Source organism: Perissodus microlepis, chromosome 15, assembly GCF_051167445.1.
Source record: "Perissodus microlepis isolate ML-2025 ecotype Zambia chromosome 15, ASM5116744v1, whole genome shotgun sequence".
Lineage (NCBI taxonomy): Eukaryota > Metazoa > Chordata > Actinopteri > Cichliformes > Cichlidae > Perissodus > Perissodus microlepis.
Genome location: NC_140475.1, coordinates 18,058,300 through 18,081,972, shown reverse-complemented (window position 1 = coordinate 18,081,972; position 23,673 = coordinate 18,058,300). Strand labels below are relative to the sequence as shown.

The 23,673-nt window shown below is 40.8% G+C and overlaps 1 protein-coding gene across 1 annotated transcript in view; it reads right to left on the bottom strand.

Moving 5' to 3' along the window:
• Window positions 1-3,428: 3,428 nt before the first annotated feature.
• Window positions 3,429-23,673, bottom strand: part of LOC146372019 (dihydropyrimidinase-related protein 5-like) — a 28,519-nt gene continuing 8,274 nt past the window's right edge. Inside the window, exons 2-14 of the mRNA XM_084952997.1 lie at window positions 20,516-20,630; window positions 17,830-17,979; window positions 11,389-11,547; window positions 9,569-9,748; window positions 9,417-9,485; window positions 8,889-8,933; window positions 8,730-8,805; window positions 8,482-8,638; window positions 8,201-8,342; window positions 7,281-7,423; window positions 6,974-7,181; window positions 6,073-6,250; window positions 3,429-5,981 (exon numbers count right to left, since the gene is read on the bottom strand). Coding sequence (XP_084809123.1) covers window positions 5,896-5,981; window positions 6,073-6,250; window positions 6,974-7,181; window positions 7,281-7,423; window positions 8,201-8,342; window positions 8,482-8,638; window positions 8,730-8,805; window positions 8,889-8,933; window positions 9,417-9,485; window positions 9,569-9,748; window positions 11,389-11,547; window positions 17,830-17,979; window positions 20,516-20,626 — 1,704 coding nt within the window. The 5' untranslated portion in view covers window positions 20,627-20,630 and the 3' untranslated portion in view covers window positions 3,429-5,895. The remainder of the gene's footprint in view (window positions 5,982-6,072; window positions 6,251-6,973; window positions 7,182-7,280; window positions 7,424-8,200; window positions 8,343-8,481; window positions 8,639-8,729; window positions 8,806-8,888; window positions 8,934-9,416; window positions 9,486-9,568; window positions 9,749-11,388; window positions 11,548-17,829; window positions 17,980-20,515; window positions 20,631-23,673) is intronic.

The following is a 23,673-nucleotide window of genomic DNA, read 5'->3' as shown; positions in this document are numbered from 1 at the left end:
GACTTAAAACAGGAAGGACATGTTTTGGCATGAAATCAGCGTTTCCACTCTGTGAAGCTAGTAATATTTTGGAATTCTTCCACTGAGATGGAAACTCACCACAGGCAATGCAACGGTTCATAATGTGGCGTATGGGAGCAGAGATGTACCGAGCAGTAATTTTTAGCAGTCTAGCATCTATTTCATCTGTACCAGGAGTCAAAGACTCCGGGAGTGACTTTAACAAATCTTTAATTTTGCTGTTGTTAACTGTCACAAAATTGAGTTCAGATCCCTGAAACAATGGCAAAGGCAGGGGTTCACAACTAAAACGTGGAGATTCATCAGTATAATACTGATAAAACACATCAAACATGTTTGTTGGAACCTCAGGGACCTCCTCAGATTCAGGAGAAAAACGTTCCTTCTTTATTTTTTTGAACTTCTCTAAAATCTTTGTCTTCATAATCTTTGCTTTTCTCGTGAAGTGAGAAGCAAGTTCTCTATCTCTAAACAATATTGAACATATTATGTCTTCAGACCACCACCACGGTTTAGGATGATCTGTCTTTAATGGAGCATGCTTGCTTGCTATTGGCATAAAGATTTCAATAAACCTGGATAAAGCCTTCTCAGGTTTTTCTTCTTCCATTACCTCACTCCATGATGTTCTCTTAATTTCCTGAATGAAACTGTTTTCATCAAACTCAGAGTATGACCTCTGAATGGTTATTCTTTGGGGTACTTTTTTTTCTGTTACATCAACATAAACAAGATTATGATCACTACAGCCTGTGACAATTAACTGTGGAGTGTCACAACGCTCCGGAATATTTGTGTAGATGTGATCAATACAGTTTTCTTCTCTGGTAGGACAGTTTACAATCTGTTTTAGGCCACATCTTTCAGAAAAAGACTCAATTTCTTTTTTTTCTTTTGTTTTTTTGCCCTTTTGTTTTTTTTTTATTTGTTTTTTTTTTTGTTTTTGTTTCAGCCCAATTCTTGTTAAAGTCACCCAACAAGAGAATGTCTTTTTCTGTTCGGTCTCTCTCTGATATCTCCATACCTTCAAGATACTTAAAATCAGATTTTTTTGATATATAACAACATCCTATTAAAACTGGTTTGGTATGTGGCAGGTAAATGTCAGCCCAGAAAATTTCTATATTAGACAGATTTGAGAAAACGTGTCTCTTAACTGGAATGTGATCTTGAACATAGAGAGCGACACCACCTCGATACCAGTTACTATTATTATGTTTTCTATCGCATCTGTACAACTTGTAATTATCTATTTTTAGTTCAGAGTTTTTAATTCTTGTGCCTAAATGAGTTTCAGTGAGAGCTAGCACGTGTATTTTATAACGTGTTAAAAAGAGATGAATGTCAGGAATCTTATGTCTAAGGCTGCATATGTTCAGATGAGCTATACGCAAGTTTTCAGTTGTGGGATCCAAATCAGCCATGGCCATGTTCCTCTCCTGTTGTCAGGCCTGATTATCTGTGTTGTTCTGGTCCTAGGTCTGCAACACAAACACAGCCACCTTTATATATTCTGTCACTCGACAGCAAGCTGTTGACGCCAACGCTATTATGATGGCAGAATGCAGTTTATCAGGCTTACATACGACACACTGATGTACAAAAATAAAAAAATCAGTAATTCTACTTATAAAATACATGTTTTGATAGTTTTGACTCACCAGTTTATCTTCACCTACAAATGGCACAAAGGAGATTGTACATTATTAAATTCCGTTCTTTTGAATTCTTTTAGAGAGAGAGAAAGACTTCCGACTCAGAGTGGTCAAAGCTCAAAAAATGATCTTTATTGTACGGAGAACTGTAGACACGAGAACGTACCCCCAGTTCTGAAAGCCTTGCAAGCCAAAATGCGTATATATAGTTCTGCTGTACGTCACACACAGTTTCGATCAAAACAACTCTGCTTAGTTTCACTTTCTGTCTGCCACGCTTCCTGTTCTCTGCACAACGCGTGCAGTCTCCTGTAGTGATGGGATTTCTGGCTCTTTTTAGGGAGCCGGCTCTTTCGGCTCTGAACCGACTCTTCAGGTTGTTTTGTTGCTTTAATTGATTTATTATTAACAATAATATAAAATTATGCACAAAAGGAATTACTAATGTAAAAAAAAGTGGTTTTATTTATATATGTTTATATATAAATATATGCGGTGGCCCCTAGAGACAAAACACGTACAAACTCCAAAACACATTTCTAGCATGAACTGAACTTCCTAAACAGAGCTCCCTAGATCACTTAAATTACACAATTGAAAGCATATGTGTATTGTTTGTGTATTTATACACAAGCACTCATATATATTCAAATAATTTAAAAAAATGTTTATTTACCTGTTATTACCACACACCAAATCCGGTTGTTGGTACTTGCTGGCTTGTGTAGCCACTAGGTAACAAAAGCTCAACACTGCGCCCAGCATCCTGGAGCACTTCTGTTGTCTTTTGTACGTGTTTTGAGTTTTTATGTGCTTCTGAGTTTTTACGTGCTTCGGAGTTTGTACGTGCTTCAGAGTTCGTACGTGTTTTGAAGTTTGTATGTGCTTTGTCTGTAGGGGCCACCATAAATATACTTTTATTTATTCACTCCACATAAAATGTAATAAATAAATCATATAATACAAAAACCAACTATTCACATTTCAACTTGTAAGTGTCTCTAGAAAATACCCACCAAGCAGTGGACAGCCATTGACGTTTTCATGGCTAAATCTGATTGGACAGCCATGCCCTTTATATTTCAGGATGTTACAAACACTTAAATTCAACCTGATTTCAACCATTAAATAATTTTCCCCACTGAGCATGACAGACAACCAATATGTATTCAGACATTAAGGCTAGAACAGAAAAGTGAAAGTATACAAACTCGTCTTTTGTTGATGTTTGGTTGTGAGATGAATGTGATCAGACAGCCACACAACGGGTAGATTAACTAGTATTACTGGATACCATTTCTGTGTATCTCCATGTAAATGGTGTTTCTGTTCCAGTGTGTTGCATGCTGACCCCATTAGTTATTGTTCACACATACTTGGATGGCACTGTGCAGCAATTTGTAAGAAGGGTGTGGATATAAATCTGCTGCTCACTCGAGGATTTCTCAGGAGGTTATGAGGAGGAAAAATCTTCTTTTCTGGGTGAGGACTCCTGTCACATGTTATGTCACAGCAGGTAGAACTAAAAGATTAAATATAGACCCATACTTTGACTCTGTGTGCACTTGAAGACAATCTGCCTTGAGCTCTGTCCCCTGAAGCACATTTGTGGTTATTGAAGTAACTTCAGGTCCATTTATGGCAGTCCATCACCGTGGTAATTTATACTGCACATCTGGAGCAGACAGTGCTCCAGTTAAGAGATCAACAACTCCTAAAACATTCACATAAAAAAACGACACATGACCCAGATTTGTCCTTTTTTCTCACTTTAATCTTTTGCTGTTATTCTTGTGGTAAGAAACAAGCAGCCACTTACAGATTCAACACGTTCACTTCCCAACACAATGAGAATCTACAAACACGCACAGCCACTGAGCCGCCACAGCGCCTTCAGGACAACAAAACCATCCAACAGTAAAACAACGCCGTCGTCGTAGGTAATTGTAGAAAAACAGCACCGGTTTGTGTGAAGCTGCGGTGATCGGAGGGAGCTTCACTCCTCCTCCTCACCTGTTCATGTGGTGCTTTTCATGCATGGGTGTCGGTGTGGCACAGGTGATTCACGTTGGCACATTTGAACAGGAATAGAAAAACAAACATCCTAAATATATAGAGTGCACGGACAACAAGACGTGATCATGTATAAATATAATACTGGTAGGCAGGAATGAGAGGATCAGTAGTGGTTTATCGTCAGCCTGTGCAGCTCAATCGTCCTGCTCTGTGGAGACTCACTGCTCTGGAAACATCTCGCTGTATGTTCCTACAGCTGGTCCACGACGTGCCTCTCAGTCTCAGCAACAGTCTTTGATTTCTGCTCACTCTGAGGTCTCAGTTATTTGGTGTGTGTTCAGACTGCAGTGTGAAAAGTGTGCAAAGGCTCATTAGTATGCACAGAAAATATTCAGTGAGCTGACACACAACATAATCCAAAATATGCCCTTTACTTGTTTGCCTGAAAGAGTCACAACGGTAGCTTTTCTTGTACCTGATGTTTCTCACTATGAAGCTGCCCTTATTATCATTTTTCCTACTATTAATGTATCCTTTATTATTACTGTGTACTACAGAGCGTCTGTGCTGGAGCTCACGGTCTAATAAAAACAGAAAGTCAGAGTCAGAGCCACAGAGAGCATCTTGCTGCTCTAACAGAGCCTTAAATGCATGAAAATAGACTCAAGTTTGAGTCATGTTCAGACGCTGGTTTAATCATTTATTTGAACCTGTGATCCAGAGAGCAATAAGAGTCGCAGAAAGGCTGTAGGATGTACTGACGGACTCATGTTTACGGGACATAAATAAAGAGTAATTGCAGCTTTGTAAGTCAAGAGTCACGTCCTGGAGTAAATGAGTATTTTTTAAGTTTTCTCCACACCTTCATGTTCTGTGTTTAACCCTCAAGCGACCGAGACGTTTCAGTGACTGAATCACCTGATTGGACTCGGCCACTATTAAAAAAACCTTTGAATAACCTGTATGATCAAGTCATGATCATATATTTTATTAAAGAGAGCTTTTTTAAATAGTGGATCTATTTGTGTTTATCATGCCTCTACTGTTTCTGCCATGTATGAGATATTACTTTACACCACAGGTTCACAGGGAGAAAAAAAGGGATGTTGGGTCAAATTCCCAGCTGGAGCCTTTCTGTGTGGTTTGCATGTTCTCCCTGTGCCTGTGTGGGCTTCCTCCCACAGTCCAAAGACATGGATGTTACATTAATTGATGATTTTTAAATCAAAGCCTTTGATGTTAAAAAATATCATTATCCTCAGCGCACCAATTTCTGTAAAAAAAATATATAAATAAAAAGTTGGAAGGAAACATTTTATAATTAAAAAGTACAACAAGTTCACACATAAATGACTCCACTCGGTCACTCGAAGGTTAAATAACATGTTTTTGTTCCCTTCATGCACTCTGTGAGCTCTACAGACACCCCTGAGACGAGGACAGTGGACCAGATTTGGGGCCAAAGTTATAATCCCAGCTAAGCTCACAGGCTGAGTTCTTCCATAACTGCGGGTGAGGTGGGAATGTTTCTGGGACATGTGACCGAGTCAGAGGCAGTGAGAGCGCGGGGATGTTCAGAGAGTGTATCTTTACGAGGACACGGTGTTTGAAGCAGTTGGATTTCATCACCACACGGCGCAGTTCATCAAAAACAAAAACACTGTTTGAGGAACCCACGATGCAGCGGGACGCCGAGTGGGCGGTGTAACCACAAACAGGACCCACACACATCTTCACATGAGTCTAAAGCTATGGTGTCTACAGTGTACGTCTGTGTGTGTGTGTGTGTGTGTGTGTGTGTGTGTGAGAGACGGGGGGTGTAATAGATACAGTTTTAAATAATTCGGTCGACATCACTTCAGTTCTAACCATCAAAAACTGTACTGGTTTTGACATTTCACAGTTTACGATACAGGCAGGGTGATAATGAGCAGACTTTATCAGAGTTAGTATGATCAGCTCGATTTTGGCAGAACAATTTAAATCCAGAGACAGCCCTTCGATCAGAGCAGTCGCTACAATTAAGACACAGATTAGAATCTCTGATCATCGGCGTTTCGTCACCAATCACAGACGCGTGCTTGAATTTTTTTTGCCATCTTTACTTTTTATCCTGTGATTGAAAATCAGTGCAGTTTTTCTGGTTGTTCAGAAATGTACAAAAAAACGGCGGCTCGGACGGATGAAGCTCCAACACCAGCGGTTACCAGATACCACTGGAGCGGCCGCCGGGAGGGGCCAGGATCCGAGCCGAGGACCTCTTCGGGATGTGGTCGTCGACCTGAGACCCTGAAAGGAAAAACACGTACGGACTATTAAATTTGATCGAGGACTTCGGTGTAACGTCACCATAATCAAGGACGATTTTATTAGAGCTCACCTGAGAGGCTGAAAGAGGACTCGTGAAGGTCTCGGATTCCGGAGTGCACTCGACCGCAGGCTTTGTTGGGCGTCTCTCCATCTATGGGGCCCAAACCGAGTTCCTTCTTCATGGTGTTTGCAACCTTGGCCACATCACCAGAGTACGGATCCCTGTCCACCCCTTTGTAAGCCTGAGTCTGAAACACGATGAGGTGAGAGGTAAGATGTTTAGCCATTTTAGACCTAATAATAACAGCCAGTTGAGCTGCTGCTGTAAGATTTATACTGATTAAAATGTGTTACATGTAAGTAACCAAGTTAAATTCCACTGAAGAAACACAAAACTAAAACAAGGTGTGAAAAAAACTGGAATTAAAATAAAAGCTAGACTAGAAAAAATAAAAAGATCTTGTGCACTCACAAAAATCATTAAAATGAAATAAAAACTAAAAGGCACAAGTACTTTTATTTGTACTAAAACATGTGTCCTGAAACTAGAAATAAGCATACTCACTCTGTAAACTACCTGAAATTGAACTGAACTGTAAATATAAGTTCTTATAAAAACAGTTTCTGTACTTTTGTGACAAGTTTTTTAAATAAATTGAGATAAAAAGGTCTAAAAGCAAACAGAGTAGAGAGGCTGGGATGGGGGGCTTTCACAGACAGGGGCAGCAGCAGGAAAACACACTGCTGGCTTCCACAGGGAGCATTAAATCCTTTATATGGGCTGTCAGATCGGTGGAGTCAGTCACATCATGATGGGAGTGTTTGTGGCAGGTTTGCTGTCAGCTGACACAGCAGAGCTCAGCCTGGATCTCGCTGTCCTGCCCTGGAGTTTTAATTATCAGCGGAAACATTCACAACACACAGAGGCAGGTTTGGAATCAGTGTTAATAAAGTGATGACAGTGAACGCACCTTTTCCCTCTGCACCATCTTCTTGTAGAGGTAGTCGGGGAAAGTACGCTGCGGGTAGAACTTTCCGGACCCCTCGGCGCACATGAACACGCCGTTCTCACACACCAAACGCCCCCGGCTGATGGTGACCAGAGGGACGCCGTGGCAACGCATCCCTTCGTACAGGTTGAAGTCTCCGCCCTGCACCTGAGTGCTCACAGAGATTGTCCTGCACACACACACACACAGAAAGTGATGGATGTGTGTCCCTATGCTTCAGGCTGAGTCCAGTAATACAAGTGATTCCTGTTTATTTACAGCTGTGTACCTTGTTGCATCTGGATCCCAGACCACCACGTCAGCGTCAGCCCCGGGGATGATGCGGCCTTTGCGCGGGTACAGATTGTAGATCTTTGCAGCGTTGGAGCTCGTCACCGCCACAAAACGATTCTCATCCATTTTCCCTGTAACCTTAAAAATACAGAAAGCCCATCCGATCATACAAAACTTCTTTATTTCTGTCGCTACTGTGGTAGACCATGATGTCATTCAGCTGCTTCCCCAGAGAGAATCTCATCCCAGTATTGGACAAACTCCAACTCCAGGTCTTGGATGGTGCTCTGGAGATCAGCTTAGATCAGCAGAGATCAGCGTGGCCACTCTAGCTAGAGCAGAAGATCTGTTTCATGTGCTGGTAAAGTGGTCTTTCTCATAGAGGCTTCAGAGCAGAACATGGACATCCATCACCAGCTGCAGTTCAAGATGGCGCAGTATGAGTTTATTCACTGGAGAAATACTTTATTTTTATTGCAAATAGCTGGAAATAAAACTGAGCAATCTCTTAGGCTGTTGAGTTTGTGGAGTAGAGGAAATATCTTGGCACAGCAACTGATACAAGCTTTGAGCCTCATGTGGATGCTAATGGTAGAAGATATCGCCAGTGCTTGTCATATTATGATAAGCTTCAAACTTTTCATTAAGTTTTATAAACAGAAACAAAACTTAATGAGTAAGTTTTATTTCTGTTTAACTGGTTCAATCCTCACTTTCTCATTTGTTGGCTGTTGACTGAACTTCTAAAACAAACACAGACTGAAAATAAAGTCAAAGCGTGCAGAAAACTAAGACTTACCAACATGGTGTCAAAACAGACTTAAGAACTTCCACATCCACTGGTTATGGATGATAAATTGTGTGGTTCATGGCTGATCTCAGGTTTTTATGTGTGCGTTTGATGTGTGTACGTACCACTCCTCTCTCCCAAATGACGCTCATCCTGTCCTGGACTCCAGGCACTCCATGAGGGATCTTGGTGAAGTCCTCTTTGCCCAAAGCTCTCTGCTTGGTGCTGAACGGACGGTGCTCTGATGCCACCACGCTCAGATTGTCACTGAAACAGGAAACAGGATATCCACGTTTAGTTTAGAGGAGCGTTTTTATCCACGGCACCTTTGCCGGTCACTGAGCTGCTGTTGCGATCAGTTTACTCGAAGCAGTACAGCATGCTGATGTGAGTGCAGCACACATACTTGCCCAGCAGGCCCATGAGGTAGCTGGGTGTGTTTGGGTCGAGGCGGAGCGGAGGGACGATGACATGGGCGGCGGCGTGAGCCCAATCCTGGTGGTAATACTGCATCCCATTCAACACTGCGTGAGCAACTGTAGTCTCCCCGTGGACCACCTTACCTGAAATTATACAAAGAGAAGAAAAGTCAGCTTTCATCCTCTCCATCGTCACGGTGACCGTTAGTTTGTCTTCATCGGGCAGTAAGCTCACCCTGCATCTTAGCAGCAGCGATCATATCACCAGCAGACATACTGGACACATTTACCAGGTAGATTGGGCAGCGAGCCTGTGGTCACACAAAAGATTTTAATCAGTCCTTTAATTACTTATCAATAACTGCACACAGACTGGATATTAAAATGTTTTTACCCTGTTGGCGATGGTGATGGCTCTGTGAGTGGCCTCAGACTCCAGCTGCAGACAAGAAGACAGAGTAAAATCACAAAATAACAACTTTAATAAATAAACATTTTAATATTTATTGCAAATATCTTACAAAAAAAAGTTCAAGGCCACAATGATTACTTGTTTGTTTTTGTTTTACATCTATAGGAAAGATCCCTAAATATACCTACTTAATATTCAAAATTAGGTTTTATCAGCATTTTAAGGGAACATAAAGGAAAATAGTTTTATTTTCCACTGTTATGTTTTAGACTTTTATCAGTGCTTTTTCACACATCAGACTAGAAAGAGTTTTTACTACAAGCCACATTCACATAGTCCCACATTAGTCTAATATCACGCCCGCTCACACTCTAATGGATGTGTTGGGCGTAAGTCCAAGTGTTCAGTGCCACTGTAGACTGCAGGAGCAGATTGATCCTCTGACCTTTAGATTAGGATACGACCGCTACCTCCTGAAACCTCCCACCCCTCTGTCCACTGCATATTTACCTCCTCTGGTCGACTGATCTCTATTCCCTCCGGCCCACTGATGCCCAAATCCAGAGCCTCTTTGGCACCCTAACAACACAAACACATTCATTTTAAAACAGGTTTGTGATTTCACTTTGACGTCAAAGGAAAAAAAAATGTTGTCTTTGCACCTCGGCCACCAGCTCTCCGTTTTCAGCGTGGACTCGGGCAATGGCACCGATGTCCTTACAGGTCTGCAGAGTCTGGTAGAGCTCTGAATCCCGCAGCATCATCATGTCTTTGTAGGCCATGAACATCTGGAAGGAGTTCACTCCATGTTCCCTCACCAGGGTCTCCATCTCATTACGTACCTAAGGACGATTCAGAGGTCTCAGGGTCAGCAGTCATGTTTCTGGATTACAGTTCAGTGCTTGCAAAGCTTCAGCTTATATATGTAAAGGCAGTTAGTGCATCGGGCATTGGGAATGCAGGCATGGAGTGAAAGAGAAACTCTGTGTGTGTGTGTGTGTGTTTGTTTTGTGGGGCATGAAATGAGCTTGGAAACCTGCCACAATGAGATCACACTGCCTTTACACTGGTGACTATAACAGCCCCGCTGAGAAGAATCCATTTCATTCATTCAAACAGCAGTAAAAGGAAACTAGACAGTTTAGTGTTTAAAATGCTGAACTGTGCTGCGGTGAATGGGCCATAAAGGTCACGTCATAGTCATGATGGAGTATTGATGAAAGGAGCAAAACTACTTCCTTCCATAATGATTAATCTACTTTTACAGCTCATGACAGTTTGAGTATTTTTTATCATTATCATTATCATTATTATTCTCTCCTGTTATTGTTTCTCTCTGCAGTGTTTCCTTGTCTGTGGACCCGGCACTCTCTGTGTGTTTGTTCCTTCTGTGTTTCCTTTTCTCTGACACCTTGTTTAGTGTTAATCAGGATTTATACATTTGGGTTAATTTATGCTGTAGATCATCCACTGTATGGTAAAACCCTCTGAAAAAGCTATGCTGTAACATCACTTCCACTAGAACTGCAACCACACATCATGCTGATGCAGCATTTTAGTGACTAGCTCAATTTCTCCTACATATTTTCAGCTACCTCTGTCATCATTGTCCAAATCAATTCAAAGAGAGAAACCTTCTGCCAACAATTCTTTTGGTGATGATGGTTTTGGACACTAGGATAGACATAGACTACCAGGCAGACTCGACATAGATTCAAAGTATAAATAAGTATAAATAAAAGTATAAATTAAGACTTCATGTCCTTGTTTTACTTTGATAGTCAGTTTTCTCTCTTGTGTTGTGTTAGTTTGATTTTTCTTTCTTTTGCCCTCCTTTATTATTATCTGCCCCGCCCTGCTTGTTTTCACTGGTGTTCAGCTTGTCTTTGTGTAGTTAGTCCCCTGTCTTATCTGTCTTTAAGTTTGTCTTTGTTGGACGGTCTACCCAGGCTCACTTTCTCCTGCCCAAGCTCTGTTGGGTTATTGTTTCGTGGGTATTTTTAGCCAGATACTGGCTCGCCCTTGTTTTTCTGCCTTTGTGTCCTCTCTCTATACTACACACACACTGAAATGTGTTAAGAAACATTGTGTTGACATTTTTTAAACAAGAATGACTACTAGTCAAAGCTTTCTGCTGGACAGGTGTTGTATTAAACCTCATTCTGGCATGAAACGTTTAACAATATGCAATGAGATTGGGCACATGCACAAAGTCAGCAGATGATGTAGGACAGACATTAAAGCCAAAGGCTGAATGAGGCACCTTGACTCATAGAATCTGCCTAATGTGCCCACTGAGCACGTGTGTTAACCCAGTTCTTGTGTGGGTTTAATCTAGGTCACTACACATTTCACCCACAAACGGCTGGCTGCGTTATTATTCATTCAACGATGATAAACGCCAGAAGAGCACAAAAATAAATAATGATATATGCTACCAACGTGATTCCAAGCTCTTTGGTGGTACGTTTTTTAAATTTACCTTTGATCCCCACCAGGTCAGCCCGACGTGCAGAGCGTAGTCGCAGCACGCCTTGGCATCGGCCAGAGCCCTGCACTTCTCGTAGGCGTCCAGCAGGGAGCAGTGTTGTTCAGGCAGAACCAGAGCCATCACCATGGTGGTACCACCCATCAGAGCCGCCTGGGTGAGGTAAGAGGGTGACCAGGGGTGACAGAGAGGGGGGCAGAATAAGAGAAAAGAAAGACTGATTAGAAAGAGGACAATAACACCAATGTCCAGCACAGACTCTGTTTGTCTGGTGACAATAGTCCTTCCTTATCAACTGTTCATCATATGCTCTGCTCTTTATTGATTGCACCGACTCTCTTGTAGCCACTGTTTCATTTTCCTTTCAGTGTTGTTCTCAGTCTGAATGCCCTTATTTAGTACTGTAATCACTGGTTTGTCCTCTCTATAGAAATATCTCAGCCTGACACAGAAAGAGAGGTAAGGCTTTTTAAAATAACTTTAATTTTTTAATACTTGCGCGTACAAACATGGGTGCTGTATAAATATACAGAACTTACAAGTTCTGTATATTCAGCAGGTACATGAAAACATTAAGTCAACTTGTAAGTCAAACAAAACAGATTCAATGAAGTGAAGATGACGTTAATACAACAGGAAGGTAAAAAAGATGCAAAAATGCAAAAGGCAAAATGAAAAAGGTAAATAATACATAAATAATAAAAGAATAAAAGCAATCACAGCAGTATGGATGGATGGATGAACTGTTTTACAGAAATCAGTGAGTCTGGGAGCGTCTCCTTCTCAGGCAGGATGTTCTAAAGTTGACGGGCCCTCGCGGCAAAAACACGCTCACCTTTATATTTAAGTCTAGATTTTGAGGCAGCCAGAAGAGCTTTACCTGAAGAGCTGTAAACTGGTTCATATGAGGTCAACATTCCCGGCGTTCACTGATTTGATGTGACAGTGTCTGCTAAAACCAGTCAGAAGCTCAGCTGCTGCAGTTTAAAGTACATGGAGGGGAGAGCGTGACTTCGCATTCATGCCAGTGAGGAGGGAGTGTTTTTTCCTTCCTAGAGTGTGACAACATTGGTTTCATTAAGTTTTGACAAAAGTCTTCACATTAGTGTAGCTATACGTGTGAACGTCTTAATACTTCACAACCTCAAAAACTACAAACGTAAGCTTTCTGAATATGGCTCCTGCTGCTGTATGTGGCTCCCTCACTTCTACTCCACAGGAAACAGAACTGGAGAAGATGACAGATGAAATTACTAATGAAGGAGAGGAGTGGGCGAGAGGAAGCAAACTTACAGATGAGGGGAAAAAGAGAGGATGAGGAAACAACGATAGACTAGAAGAAGTGAAGGAAGCTGTGTGCAGTGACTCGTCTTCCTCGCTACAATGGTGAATGCACTTTTGTGTAACCATGACAACAGATACTGCTCAGCCATGCCTGTCGCACGTCCCCACCCTCTTCCTCCTCCTCCTGTCCTCCTCTCTCCATCCAAAATTGCGCAAACATTCACCCATCCAATATCCTCTAACAGGAATACCACACCGAGGCATGATGGGAGAACGCATATAAAACAGGAAATGAAGAGGTGGGGTGTGAAACAGCTGTAATCTGCTCTTTAGTCATCATCAACAATCAAAGTGACGTTAAACCGCCATCATTTTTGCAGCCTAACCTCAATAAAATGTGACTACATGAGAACGTTTCTGTGACAGCGTGGAGCCGTTGCCTCAGACTCCAGACGTGTCTCACAGACGGGGGGCGGGGTCACCTGCTTGTGAGCGTAAGCTCAGTCGGCCAGTAAGCTATCAGATTTCTCATTACCATAGAAACCAGTCCGAGTGATGTGCAATGTCAGCATCGAAGGTCTCAGCATATGTGTGCATGAAGAGTGTATGTCATTGATCACTGTCACTACATGTAACTGTGTGCATGTGTGTGTGTGAGAGAGAAAGCGGGGGCACAGATGCACAGCTGGGGATTGTGGGATTTAGGCTGTCTGTCTGCTTGGCCTCAATTAAGATTTACTGTCGGCCCCCTTCTTTAAAAAATCCCAGAGGGCAGAGCGGAGAAAACAAGCGAGCAAACACGAGGTAAAGGGAAAAAGAAATCCCTGATCACTGCATCTTTACCGATCCATGTTACGCACACGACAGTATGAGCTAACATTGCTATAATCAGTGTGAACTGATTCAGGGGCAGTTTGAGACTTTTCTGTCAAACTGGAATAAAGGAGCTGTCTGAGAGCTGAGATGTTTTTCACGCTGTTTTCAAGCAACATTTGCAACTACAAACACTCGAAACAACATCCAATTTTAGCTTGTTCTAAATTACAAACCTGCTGTGGAGACTCAAGAAGCACAGCATCACTCGCTCACTGCAGACAGCACAGAGCATATCTGCTGGCAACAGCAACATTACCAGCCGGGTGCATGTTTAAGCCCAGGATAGTTGTGCATCCTTTTGCAAGCTTTCAGATATTTCACAATAAAATGAGTCTTCCCTCCAGTGACATCATTACACAGGCTTTGTGAATGTGTCCACATAACTTAAGTAGAAGATTTGTAGATCATAAATTCCTAAAGATACCAGAATATCAGGTCAAATCAACACACAGTGCGCACTGATTATTTAACATCTGGTTAAGAGCAGTGATATAAGCATGTGGATCGTTTTTCAACTCTTTAATTTAAACATACCAAAACATAAACAGTGATGGAGAAAGACAGTGTGTTCAGCCAACCAACATCGTTTAATCTTAGTGGAGTTGACCTAAAAGCTCTTTTTGTCAACCCAACATGCTGACACATAAACCACAAGCGGTGCTTAATATGAATCTCCTGCTCCATTAAAGACCCCGAACCCCTACTGTGAAGATAATCCCCTGCATAGAAAGTAAAAAAGATGGCGAGAGGGCGGCAGGCATGAAGGAAAGAGTAAAAGAAGTTGAAACCCAGTAGAAGAACATCTATAGACTAATAAAGATCAATAACAATATGGACTGTCCTGAAAAATTCCATACTTTTGGGATTTTAAACTGTAAACTGCAAAGCTGGATTATTTTAACAGATCACCAAGAGAAAGTTACATCTAATAATAACAGTTCAAATGTATTTATTAACAGTTGATTCATTCTGAAACTACACCGAACACAATCATTTAAAAATAGCATTAGTTGTGAAGATTTTAATGTATAAAAGAAAGAGTTAACTTTTCCTCCAAGAAGAACCAACGAGCACACAGAAATCCTGTCACATGAGTGCCTGAAGCTTCCTTTACATATGAAAGCGACTGTGAGGGGGTGAGAGTGTGTCAGACTCTGGGAGAGGCTATCAGTGTGAGACAGATTACTGCTCCAGCCCTCTGATTAGCCTCTATCAGTACTTCTTATTACAGCCGAGCACCTCACCTTCTTCCACTACCCTCCTCCTTCTCTTCATTGCTACAGTTCAGCCTGCTGAGACATTTAAATTATCTCAGCCAGGCCTGCTGTGATAGATACAGCTCAGGCAACATTTCAGGCTTTATGTAAAAAAAAAAAAAAAAAAAAGCAGATCTGCTTAGCTGGATGTGATTGATCAGTGTTACACTGTAAAGACTGACTGTGGATAACAGTGAGAGCAGATCACACACTTTATTCTGTTAGTATTTAATAACAGAGACACAGCTGTGCTTTTCGATTGTAGTTTATATCGTCTGGAAGTCTTTTTTAACTGTTCAAACCCGTCACCTGTCAGGCAGTGTGATGCCCCTGAGGCCGAAACATTTCGTTTAACTTTAAAGAGTTCACGGTTTTTAATATTGCATCTACATATGTGGGCCAGTGGTCAGCATCGCCCCCTGCTGGTCATCACTGGCTTCCCTTTACAGACCTTGGAGCTACGTCTGTCTTTTATATACAGTCCATGGCAGACACAGAAAGAAGGTTCTGATGATGGACTGGCTACATGTCTGGTGACCTTCACCTGGATAAGCAGCTAAGAATGGCTGAAAAGACTTCAGCATGATGTCAAAGAAGCTAAAACATCAGTTCCAGATCATTTCTATCCGGGCAGCACGTTCTTCGTCTTGACCTTCCACCATTACAGCGTGTTATATAAATCGGGGTGAAGCAGAGGAACAAGACGAGGCACCAGAGGAGGAAGGAAGTAAAGCAGAAGAGGGAGCAGACAGTTACAAAACAGAGGGAGAGAGGGATGCAGAGGGGGGAATAGTTTAGAGGTTCATCACAATTACACGAGCAGTTGCTGCGGTAACACAGTCACCATAGGAACCACACAATACTACCACGGTCATGTGTGCACATACTCTCTCACACACACAGAAATTTCCATGCTAAGAGTGCGGGTTAGTTGTCATGGCAGCGAGGGCAGTGGTGGGGGCTGGGGGAGAACTGGCACCAGTTTGTCTTCAGCCTCATTTTTCTCCTCTTACAGCACAGCAAAGTCACCGCCGCTATTTTATGATGTGCACCATAATTTTCAAACATGCCGGCAAGGCTGCGAGGAGAAAAGATACTAAAGGTGCTGCTGACGATCTCCCCCAGACAATCACTTGCTCGTCAGCAGCTACACTGAGCAGAAAGACCTGCTGGGCGGGCAGCGTGGAGGGAATAGCATTAATATAAAACATTTTTAGGCCTCGTCCCCAAATACTGACATGCCCCGCATTTTGATTGATTCTAATCGACACTGTGGGACAGACACTTTTCTGAAGTCTGTCTTTTATCTAATGGCAGTAAAAAAGGAAAAGAAAAGCTGTCATTGTGGGTCACCTGCAGGTTAACGTCACCACTTTTCCTGTACCTTTGCTACGCCTAACAGGGGAAATTTCAAAGCAACATAAAGAAAACTAGTTAAAATACCTGCTCCTTTAGCTCATTTAGCTTATTGTGTCCTTATTGTTCCTAAAGTCATAGAAGTGGTAATAATACATTAACAGCAATAATAGCAATTAACTAAATTGATATTTTTGGATGTATTTATTTGTTAGATTATATTTTAAGTTAGTGAAGGTGTCGATTCTCATGTTACATAAAAAATAAATTGAGGAATAAACAGAAGTACCTGAAGTAGGGTGACTTGAACCTAAACTAAATATCACTAGAAGTTCATCTCTTCACATGTGAGACTCACGGTTGTGCAGCAATAACGTTAATAACTGATGCATAAAGCACGAGTGAGAAACAAACAGACAAAGACAGAGCGCGACCTTTCCCGTCACTAGACCACAGTTTTTAGTTTTGTCAAAAATGATTGCACTAACACAAATAAAAGCTGTTGGCCCCAGAGGCGTGAAAAACCTCCAAACTGCTGACCCTTTGCAACTTCCTCGGTGCTACGTTAGCTCTGCTGCTATCAGCTGGGTCACTGCTGCTGGCGTATGAACGAGTGAGCATAGAACAACACAGATTTATTAAAATAGATCAGCCCACTGTCAGTGACACCTGGTGCAGTCCTAAATAATCCCAGTGAGCCGTAAATTCAGATTTCAGATCTAAATTCTCTGTTTCAGACAGTTTTTTCTACTCTTTGCTCTGTATGATGTAAATGTATCCTTAATATGGTCTCAACCACTGTTCTGGACTACTGTTCCAAGCTTTTGTTTAAGGGAGAGCCAATCAGAAGCAGGGCAAAGGGGATTGTTTCAGGCAGAAGGGTTCAACAAAGGCCCAGTGAAAGACACATTTGTATTTATCCATTTGTACATACGATCATTTTGAACTGTGAATCATGCAAATGTACACTAGCAGAGCCAAATAACAAAAAATAAACTTACTCATCATCTTCTGGGGACTCCACGTTACATTTATCATGTAATATATTATTAGATATGTCTGATGAAGCAATCACCTACAACAACACACACATATACTTTGACTTTTTGTCATATGACTATCTTTTGCTGATACTGTACTGTTGGCGTCCACAGCTGACGCCCTTGACTAAAACTGTCAGGCATGCCAGGCAGCATCTAAACAGACAAGCTGAGAACATCCTCCAACACATGCATACCACTGCAGGCAACAATAACACCTCTTAACCTCTTAATTATGAAATCATCCTCGCTGCTCGGGCTCTCAGTGGAAAACATGCAGGACAATCATAGGAAATTAACAAATACACCCAGAACAGATGGAAACTAAACAACTGTGTGAATGTGTGTCTAAAAAAGATAAGTCTCTGCTTTCAACCAGAAACTGCTGACAGGTGTTTGCTTCCTGAAAGACCAATGTGAGAAAACATGTGGTCATTAGTCCTGATGAAGCTAAAAGCAGGACTCAATATTTCACTGCAGACACGTCAGAGAGAGTCACGGAGAAAGCATGACAGCTGTCTGCAGACTTGAAATGTGTTTAATCACAGGCATGCTGACGAGCCTGCTCACAGCAAAGCCCTGTGTGTGAGTGTGTTTGAGCAGTGTGTTTACAGCGTGTGTACCTTGGTCCCACTGTAGAAGTCGTCCTGGATGGTGGCGTTCATGAAGGTCTCCTGCAGATGCACACTCGTGTCAATTCCGCCCGGTAACACCAGCTTTCCAGAGGCATCTATCACCTTAGCCCCGCCTGGTATCATCAGCTCCTTTCCAACCTGCCACAGAAAACACAAACACACGAATTACAGTACTTTATTTTCACATTATTATCACTTTATTTTATTAAAGGCCCAGCTACACAATAATAGTTTCTAGCTGAAACTGGTCACCAAGATGTAAATCACTGTGCAAATTTCTTTTTATTTTGCTTCCAAAAAGGCCAGACTTTTTTAAGTAGGTTTTCTGAAGCACTGGTTCTTTTATAGTGCTTTTGAGCTACTATTACTCTATGTCTAAAAGCCTTTGATCATACACTCCGATGAACACATCAGAAGCAACTCGGGGTTTAGTTTCTTGCTTGCTATATTTTTTTAATATTTTTGTTTTGTTTTTCTTGTTAAGGAGCGTAAGGACCCATTTATGCTTGCCATATTAGTCACTTTGCACACAAAGAGTCACTCAGACGGGACCACATCAGCGCTGGACAGGACGAGAAGAAGTGAAAACCAGGAAGCAAAGAAATCACGCAGCTTGTGCCAGGGAATGCGACTTCACTTTTGCTGTACAGTACAGTTCGTGTGAGAACGGCAACCATAAAAGGGCCATAAATGACGAGTGTTTGCAGAGAAAGTCTTCCATGCAGACTGCAACTGTGGCAATCTACTAGTGAGGAAAGCAATCACAAGGAGGTTTTCATTACATCACTCTTTACCTCTTTACAATTAGTTTCACCTAGCAACCTCAAGTAGCTATTTTCCATGCCCCCGGTAGGGGGATACATATTTTTTAATTGCAACCTGCGATTACCACCAAACTCTGGGCCTATATCAGGCCAAGATGTAAGGAAACAAATATTTACTTTTAATACAATCCATTAATTATTGTTTAATATATTAAATTTAAGGTTATTCAAGGTTCTTTTTCTTAGGGATTTTGTTTTGTATATTAAACCAAACTAATTTCAGATTTTTATTTTTTAGGTAATCAGGTGCAGAATTTGTCACAGTCTGGCGAGGGCAGACTGTATGAATTGAAAAAAGGACCCAAAATGCAGACTCCAAGGAACAGGGAACAAAACTTGAATGTTAACAAAAAGCGAGCCGTTTAATATGGCTGGTAAAAAAGGTACAAACAAAGGGCAAGGCAAACTGAAGCAAAATTAACACAAACCTAAACTGGGAAATCTAAACAAACAATAAGAAAAACCTAGACAAGGAACTTGGAAGCATGGGAAACATGGCGTGGACAACAGACGACCTGACAATCACACACTGAAAACAGAGGACTTAAATACACAGGAGGTGATTAGGGGAAGTGGGAACACACGGAGGAACAGCTGACTGACATGAGCCTAATGAGGGGACAAGGGAAGTGAAACTAAATACAATGAACAAAGAACACACGACTCAAAATAAAACAGGAAACATGAGACAGACATGATAATACAAACTTGATAACATAAGACACGCAGCATGAAACACGAAGGGTGAGGGGAAACCTAAATACAGGGGAAAAAAACACAAGGAGTCTAATAACCAAATGAACTTAGATAACCTAATGAACAAAATAAACTCAAACTTAAAACGCTGGGTCAAAAGACCCAGGATCATGACAGAATTAGATGTGCTGCTGAGGGTGTTTTCAATTACTGTGGTCCTGTTCTTTGGAACAAGCTGCCTGCTGAATTGAGGTCATTTATAACTGTGTGAAATGTGATATATAAATAAAATTGACATTGACCTTATAGCTCTAAGCATGAATGTGTCATCTATGGCTTGTTAGCCAATCTGACATTTTCATCCACACTGAAATACATACATACTTTCACAGTCCATAGAGAATGACTATTAATTATTTTTGTAACTGTTTTTGTGATAATGCTGACAATTAAACAGGCTGACATGAACATTAGTACACTTGGTAATAGTTTCTTCTTACCAGAGGAGCTGTGCATATTTGCAGTTTAACTCAACTTCTAGGTGGTTTTCTTCTGATTGGCACAAACTCACAAAAAGGTCTCACAGCCTGAGATGTTCCCCTTTTGTATGACAGCTTAGATCAGTCTGCATGCTTACACACGCTGACCTCACTATTCAAAACTTTGCCCATTTTTAATATTAGAACTGTTAGCGTAAAGTGTTACTCTTTGGGACTGAGAACGTGTTGGTTACAGTATAACTCGCTCAGCTTCGACACTTTAAATACTGCAATAAAATAACTGTTGTTGTCTGTGGTGATGGAAGTAAACACTGACAGAGAGTGTGTAAATGCTCAACAGCTGCAGCAACACTGGAACGTTTCAGTACAGCTGATTCAAAGGCGTCCTCGCCACATAAACCGATGCTTATCTCCATGACAACACTGTGTGAGATAATTATAGTACCATGGTTTGGAGCCACAGAGTTGACCGAGTGGTTCTCTTCATGCTATTACTGTGAAATGAGTCATGCTAACAGCTGGAGATATACTGGACAGCGAAAGTGTGAAAGCGATGAAAAGTTTTTACTGTATGACACGTGGAAAAATGTGCTTGCAAGTAAAAATACATTTGCACATGTGCACATTTAACATGTGTACATAACAGTGATTTACCTGCTGTATGATGCCGTTCTCGATGTAGACATCTGCTTCCTGGGTGAAGTCATCATTGACCACCTTTCCCCCCTTGATGAGGATACGCATGGACCCCATGTTAGCAGCCATAGTCCTACAATATAAAAAGGTATTCAAGTAAATTCAAGTACACGATATTTAGCATGTTAACAACGTTGCGCAATACCAGTCCTTACCATAAGGTGGTGCAGTGAGTAATGTTTGTTTTGTATTTAACCAAACAAACCTCAAGGAATAATGAGTAGGACTAAAAATAAATATCAGAAGTGAAACAGAAGCTCAGATCTAAAATATCTTAACACACCCACCAGTCGAGTGCTACCTTTTGGTGGTAACAGTTTAAATTAAATTCTGCAGTGCGAAATTAATTGTTCTAAATAGAAAAAGTTGCTTGATTTGAACAAAACTAACTGAAATCTTGCAGCTCTCAGCTGGAACTACTGCTTTTATCCAGTGTTTAATTTGCTTTACACAGCAATACTTAAACCCTGGCATTGTACTGGTCTATTCAACTTCAGGAATCCAGTGTGGAGTCCTTCTGCAACCAACCGCTACTCGTAAAACCAAAGTCAACAAATTAAAGTTTGTGTTCTGTATTTTGTGCTGAGTTACACGTTACAGTTTCTGGGAAGCATTTCCTCCCGTCTTTAAAGTGTGTCAGCTCAGTCTATAAAATATTTAGGAGTGGATCTATAATTTATAAATCTATTACAGTATCTGCGGGAATAACAGATTATCAGCACTTTGCAAGGACAGATGGAAAGCAGATGTTTCTTCAAGGATCTTCAAGGATCAGGAACTAACAACTAACAACAGGTAGAGAAAAACAGGTCTGTTACTATTACAATTTATTATGATTTATAACAATTTATTCATAGTATGAGACCTTCATAGTACAGTAGTTAATAAAATAAAGGTATTAGTATTTCAGGAAATCTTTAAACACATTTTTCACTATTTTCTGATGTTGCATTGTTGCATTATAAAAGGAAATGAGTATATTAATCGGTAATTTTACAAGGGTTACAGTACGTTCCTGCGCTTCGTTCTTCAAATATTCCCTTTACAGCAAAGTGAATTTTAATGATCCAGACTTGTGGTTAGCAGACATGTAACTCACCTAATTTCAGGCATTTGTGCTGTATGAGCAGTTTACAAAATGAATGCCCGGTGGTCCTTGTGTGCATAATGATTACTTGTGGCTATGATAATTTCTAGGTTGTGTTACATTACACAGACCCAGTGCACCCAGTTTGTGTTTTTCATAGAATCCTATTCATGGTAGGATCCTGGTGTTTCCTTTCCAAGTCTTTTACAGTTACAGCAGTAAAGTTGATCCTCTGTGAGGTTTTAAAGTGTCTTTTTATTTACTTATCCTTTGATTTATTTATTTTATATTAGTTAAGTGAGGGAAATGGAAAGCAGTGTGGAGTTCTTTATCACCATAGAAAAATATATAATGCATGTTCTTTAAAATTACTGGCTTTGGCTTTAATGTAACTTTCCACTTGTAATCACCACATTGTAATTTTCTGCAATGAGCCATGGCTAACAAACCAAGGCTATGGCTGAACAGACCCAAAATTACCTCCTATATCTTTTCCAAACCACTTTTCCTTGATCTCAATGGAAAACGTCACAGGGAGGATGGGAAAGATATTAAGGAGGAAAAGACAAACACAGTGCTCAGAGGATCGAACTTCCACTTGGCTCAAATTACTGAGCCAAGTGGAAGCGCAGTTGTGGTGAAACTATGATGTGCTGAAGATGGACTACAAACAAATCATAATGTTCATATGACCATGTGTACCCCTGGGTTTAAAAACTGTTGAAGCTTCAAAACATATCAGCAGGTTATACTGAATATTACATGTTCTGCACCTGCGGTCCCCAAACCTTTTTGCGCCACGGACCGGTTTATGCCCAACAATATTTTCACAGACAGGCCTTTAAGGTGTTGCGGATAAATACAACAAAATAAAACCAGTACCAGTACCAAAAAACAGAAGATATATTCATAACACACGGGAAAAGGGAAACCGGGTTATGATAAAAACGATTAAAAAAAATAAAATAAAGATAAAAACCAATAAAAACCCTGAAAACCATAAATTTCACACCTGAGCCTCAACTCTCGTGGCCCAGTACCAAACGACTCACAAACCGGTACCGGTCCGTGGCCCGGTGGCTGGGGACCGCTGTTCTACACCACCTGCCAGTCATTTTGATTGCTTGTCTTTTTGACAACTTCTGCCTACTCCTTTTCAAACAAATAATGGAATGATATTTTGTAATGATTGTGAAGGCACATGTTTGAAATGTTTGAAATAAAATGAACTGAACTGAACTGAACAACTGACTGAAATTTACTGCCGCAGAAGCCCTAAAGAAACACTTGATGGCCAATATTGATGAAGATTTCTCAGATGAACTCTTTTTTATATAGAAAATGAAGATATATAATAATATATTACACCACTCAATAATTCTAATCATTAAAATTGCCTCTCCTCCAAACTACACCAAATCTGACCTTTTCTGAATTAAATTAAACACATTTAAAGCATAGGGGAGATTGTTTCTTTGAGCCTAAAAAATTGAAACCACCAACTTCATCATCACCACCAACATTTTTAAAACCATGTTTTATTCTTTGGCTTTTAAACCTGACTTGGTTTTATATCCGCTTTCTACAAATCACAACTTATTTGTTTATTTTGTTTTAAATATATTTTTCCCCTTTGCAACACTCACTACATATTTAAAATTACACTGCACATCAAAACAGTGTGGTAAACTATTAGCTTTTGCAATCTGTGGTCCACTATGTTCTTCTTTCAGATAATCATTGAAATAAAAAGTAGATTGAGTAAACCTAATAGGATCAACAAACTGAGAGGTTCTCCAATAAGCATGTCTTTGTGTGTATGTGTGTATTCTGCATGGGTGGCTGTATGCAATGTGTTTGATGGCCAGACACAATAGAGCCCCAGTCACACAGAATCAACTCAAAGAGATGGAGGAGAATAGAGAGAGGAAGGAGAGAGGGGAAAAGAGGGGAAGGAAGAGAACAGTGAACAGAATAATGAGGAGAGAAATTTGTACCCCCACTGGATGAGGAGAAATTTGGACCAATG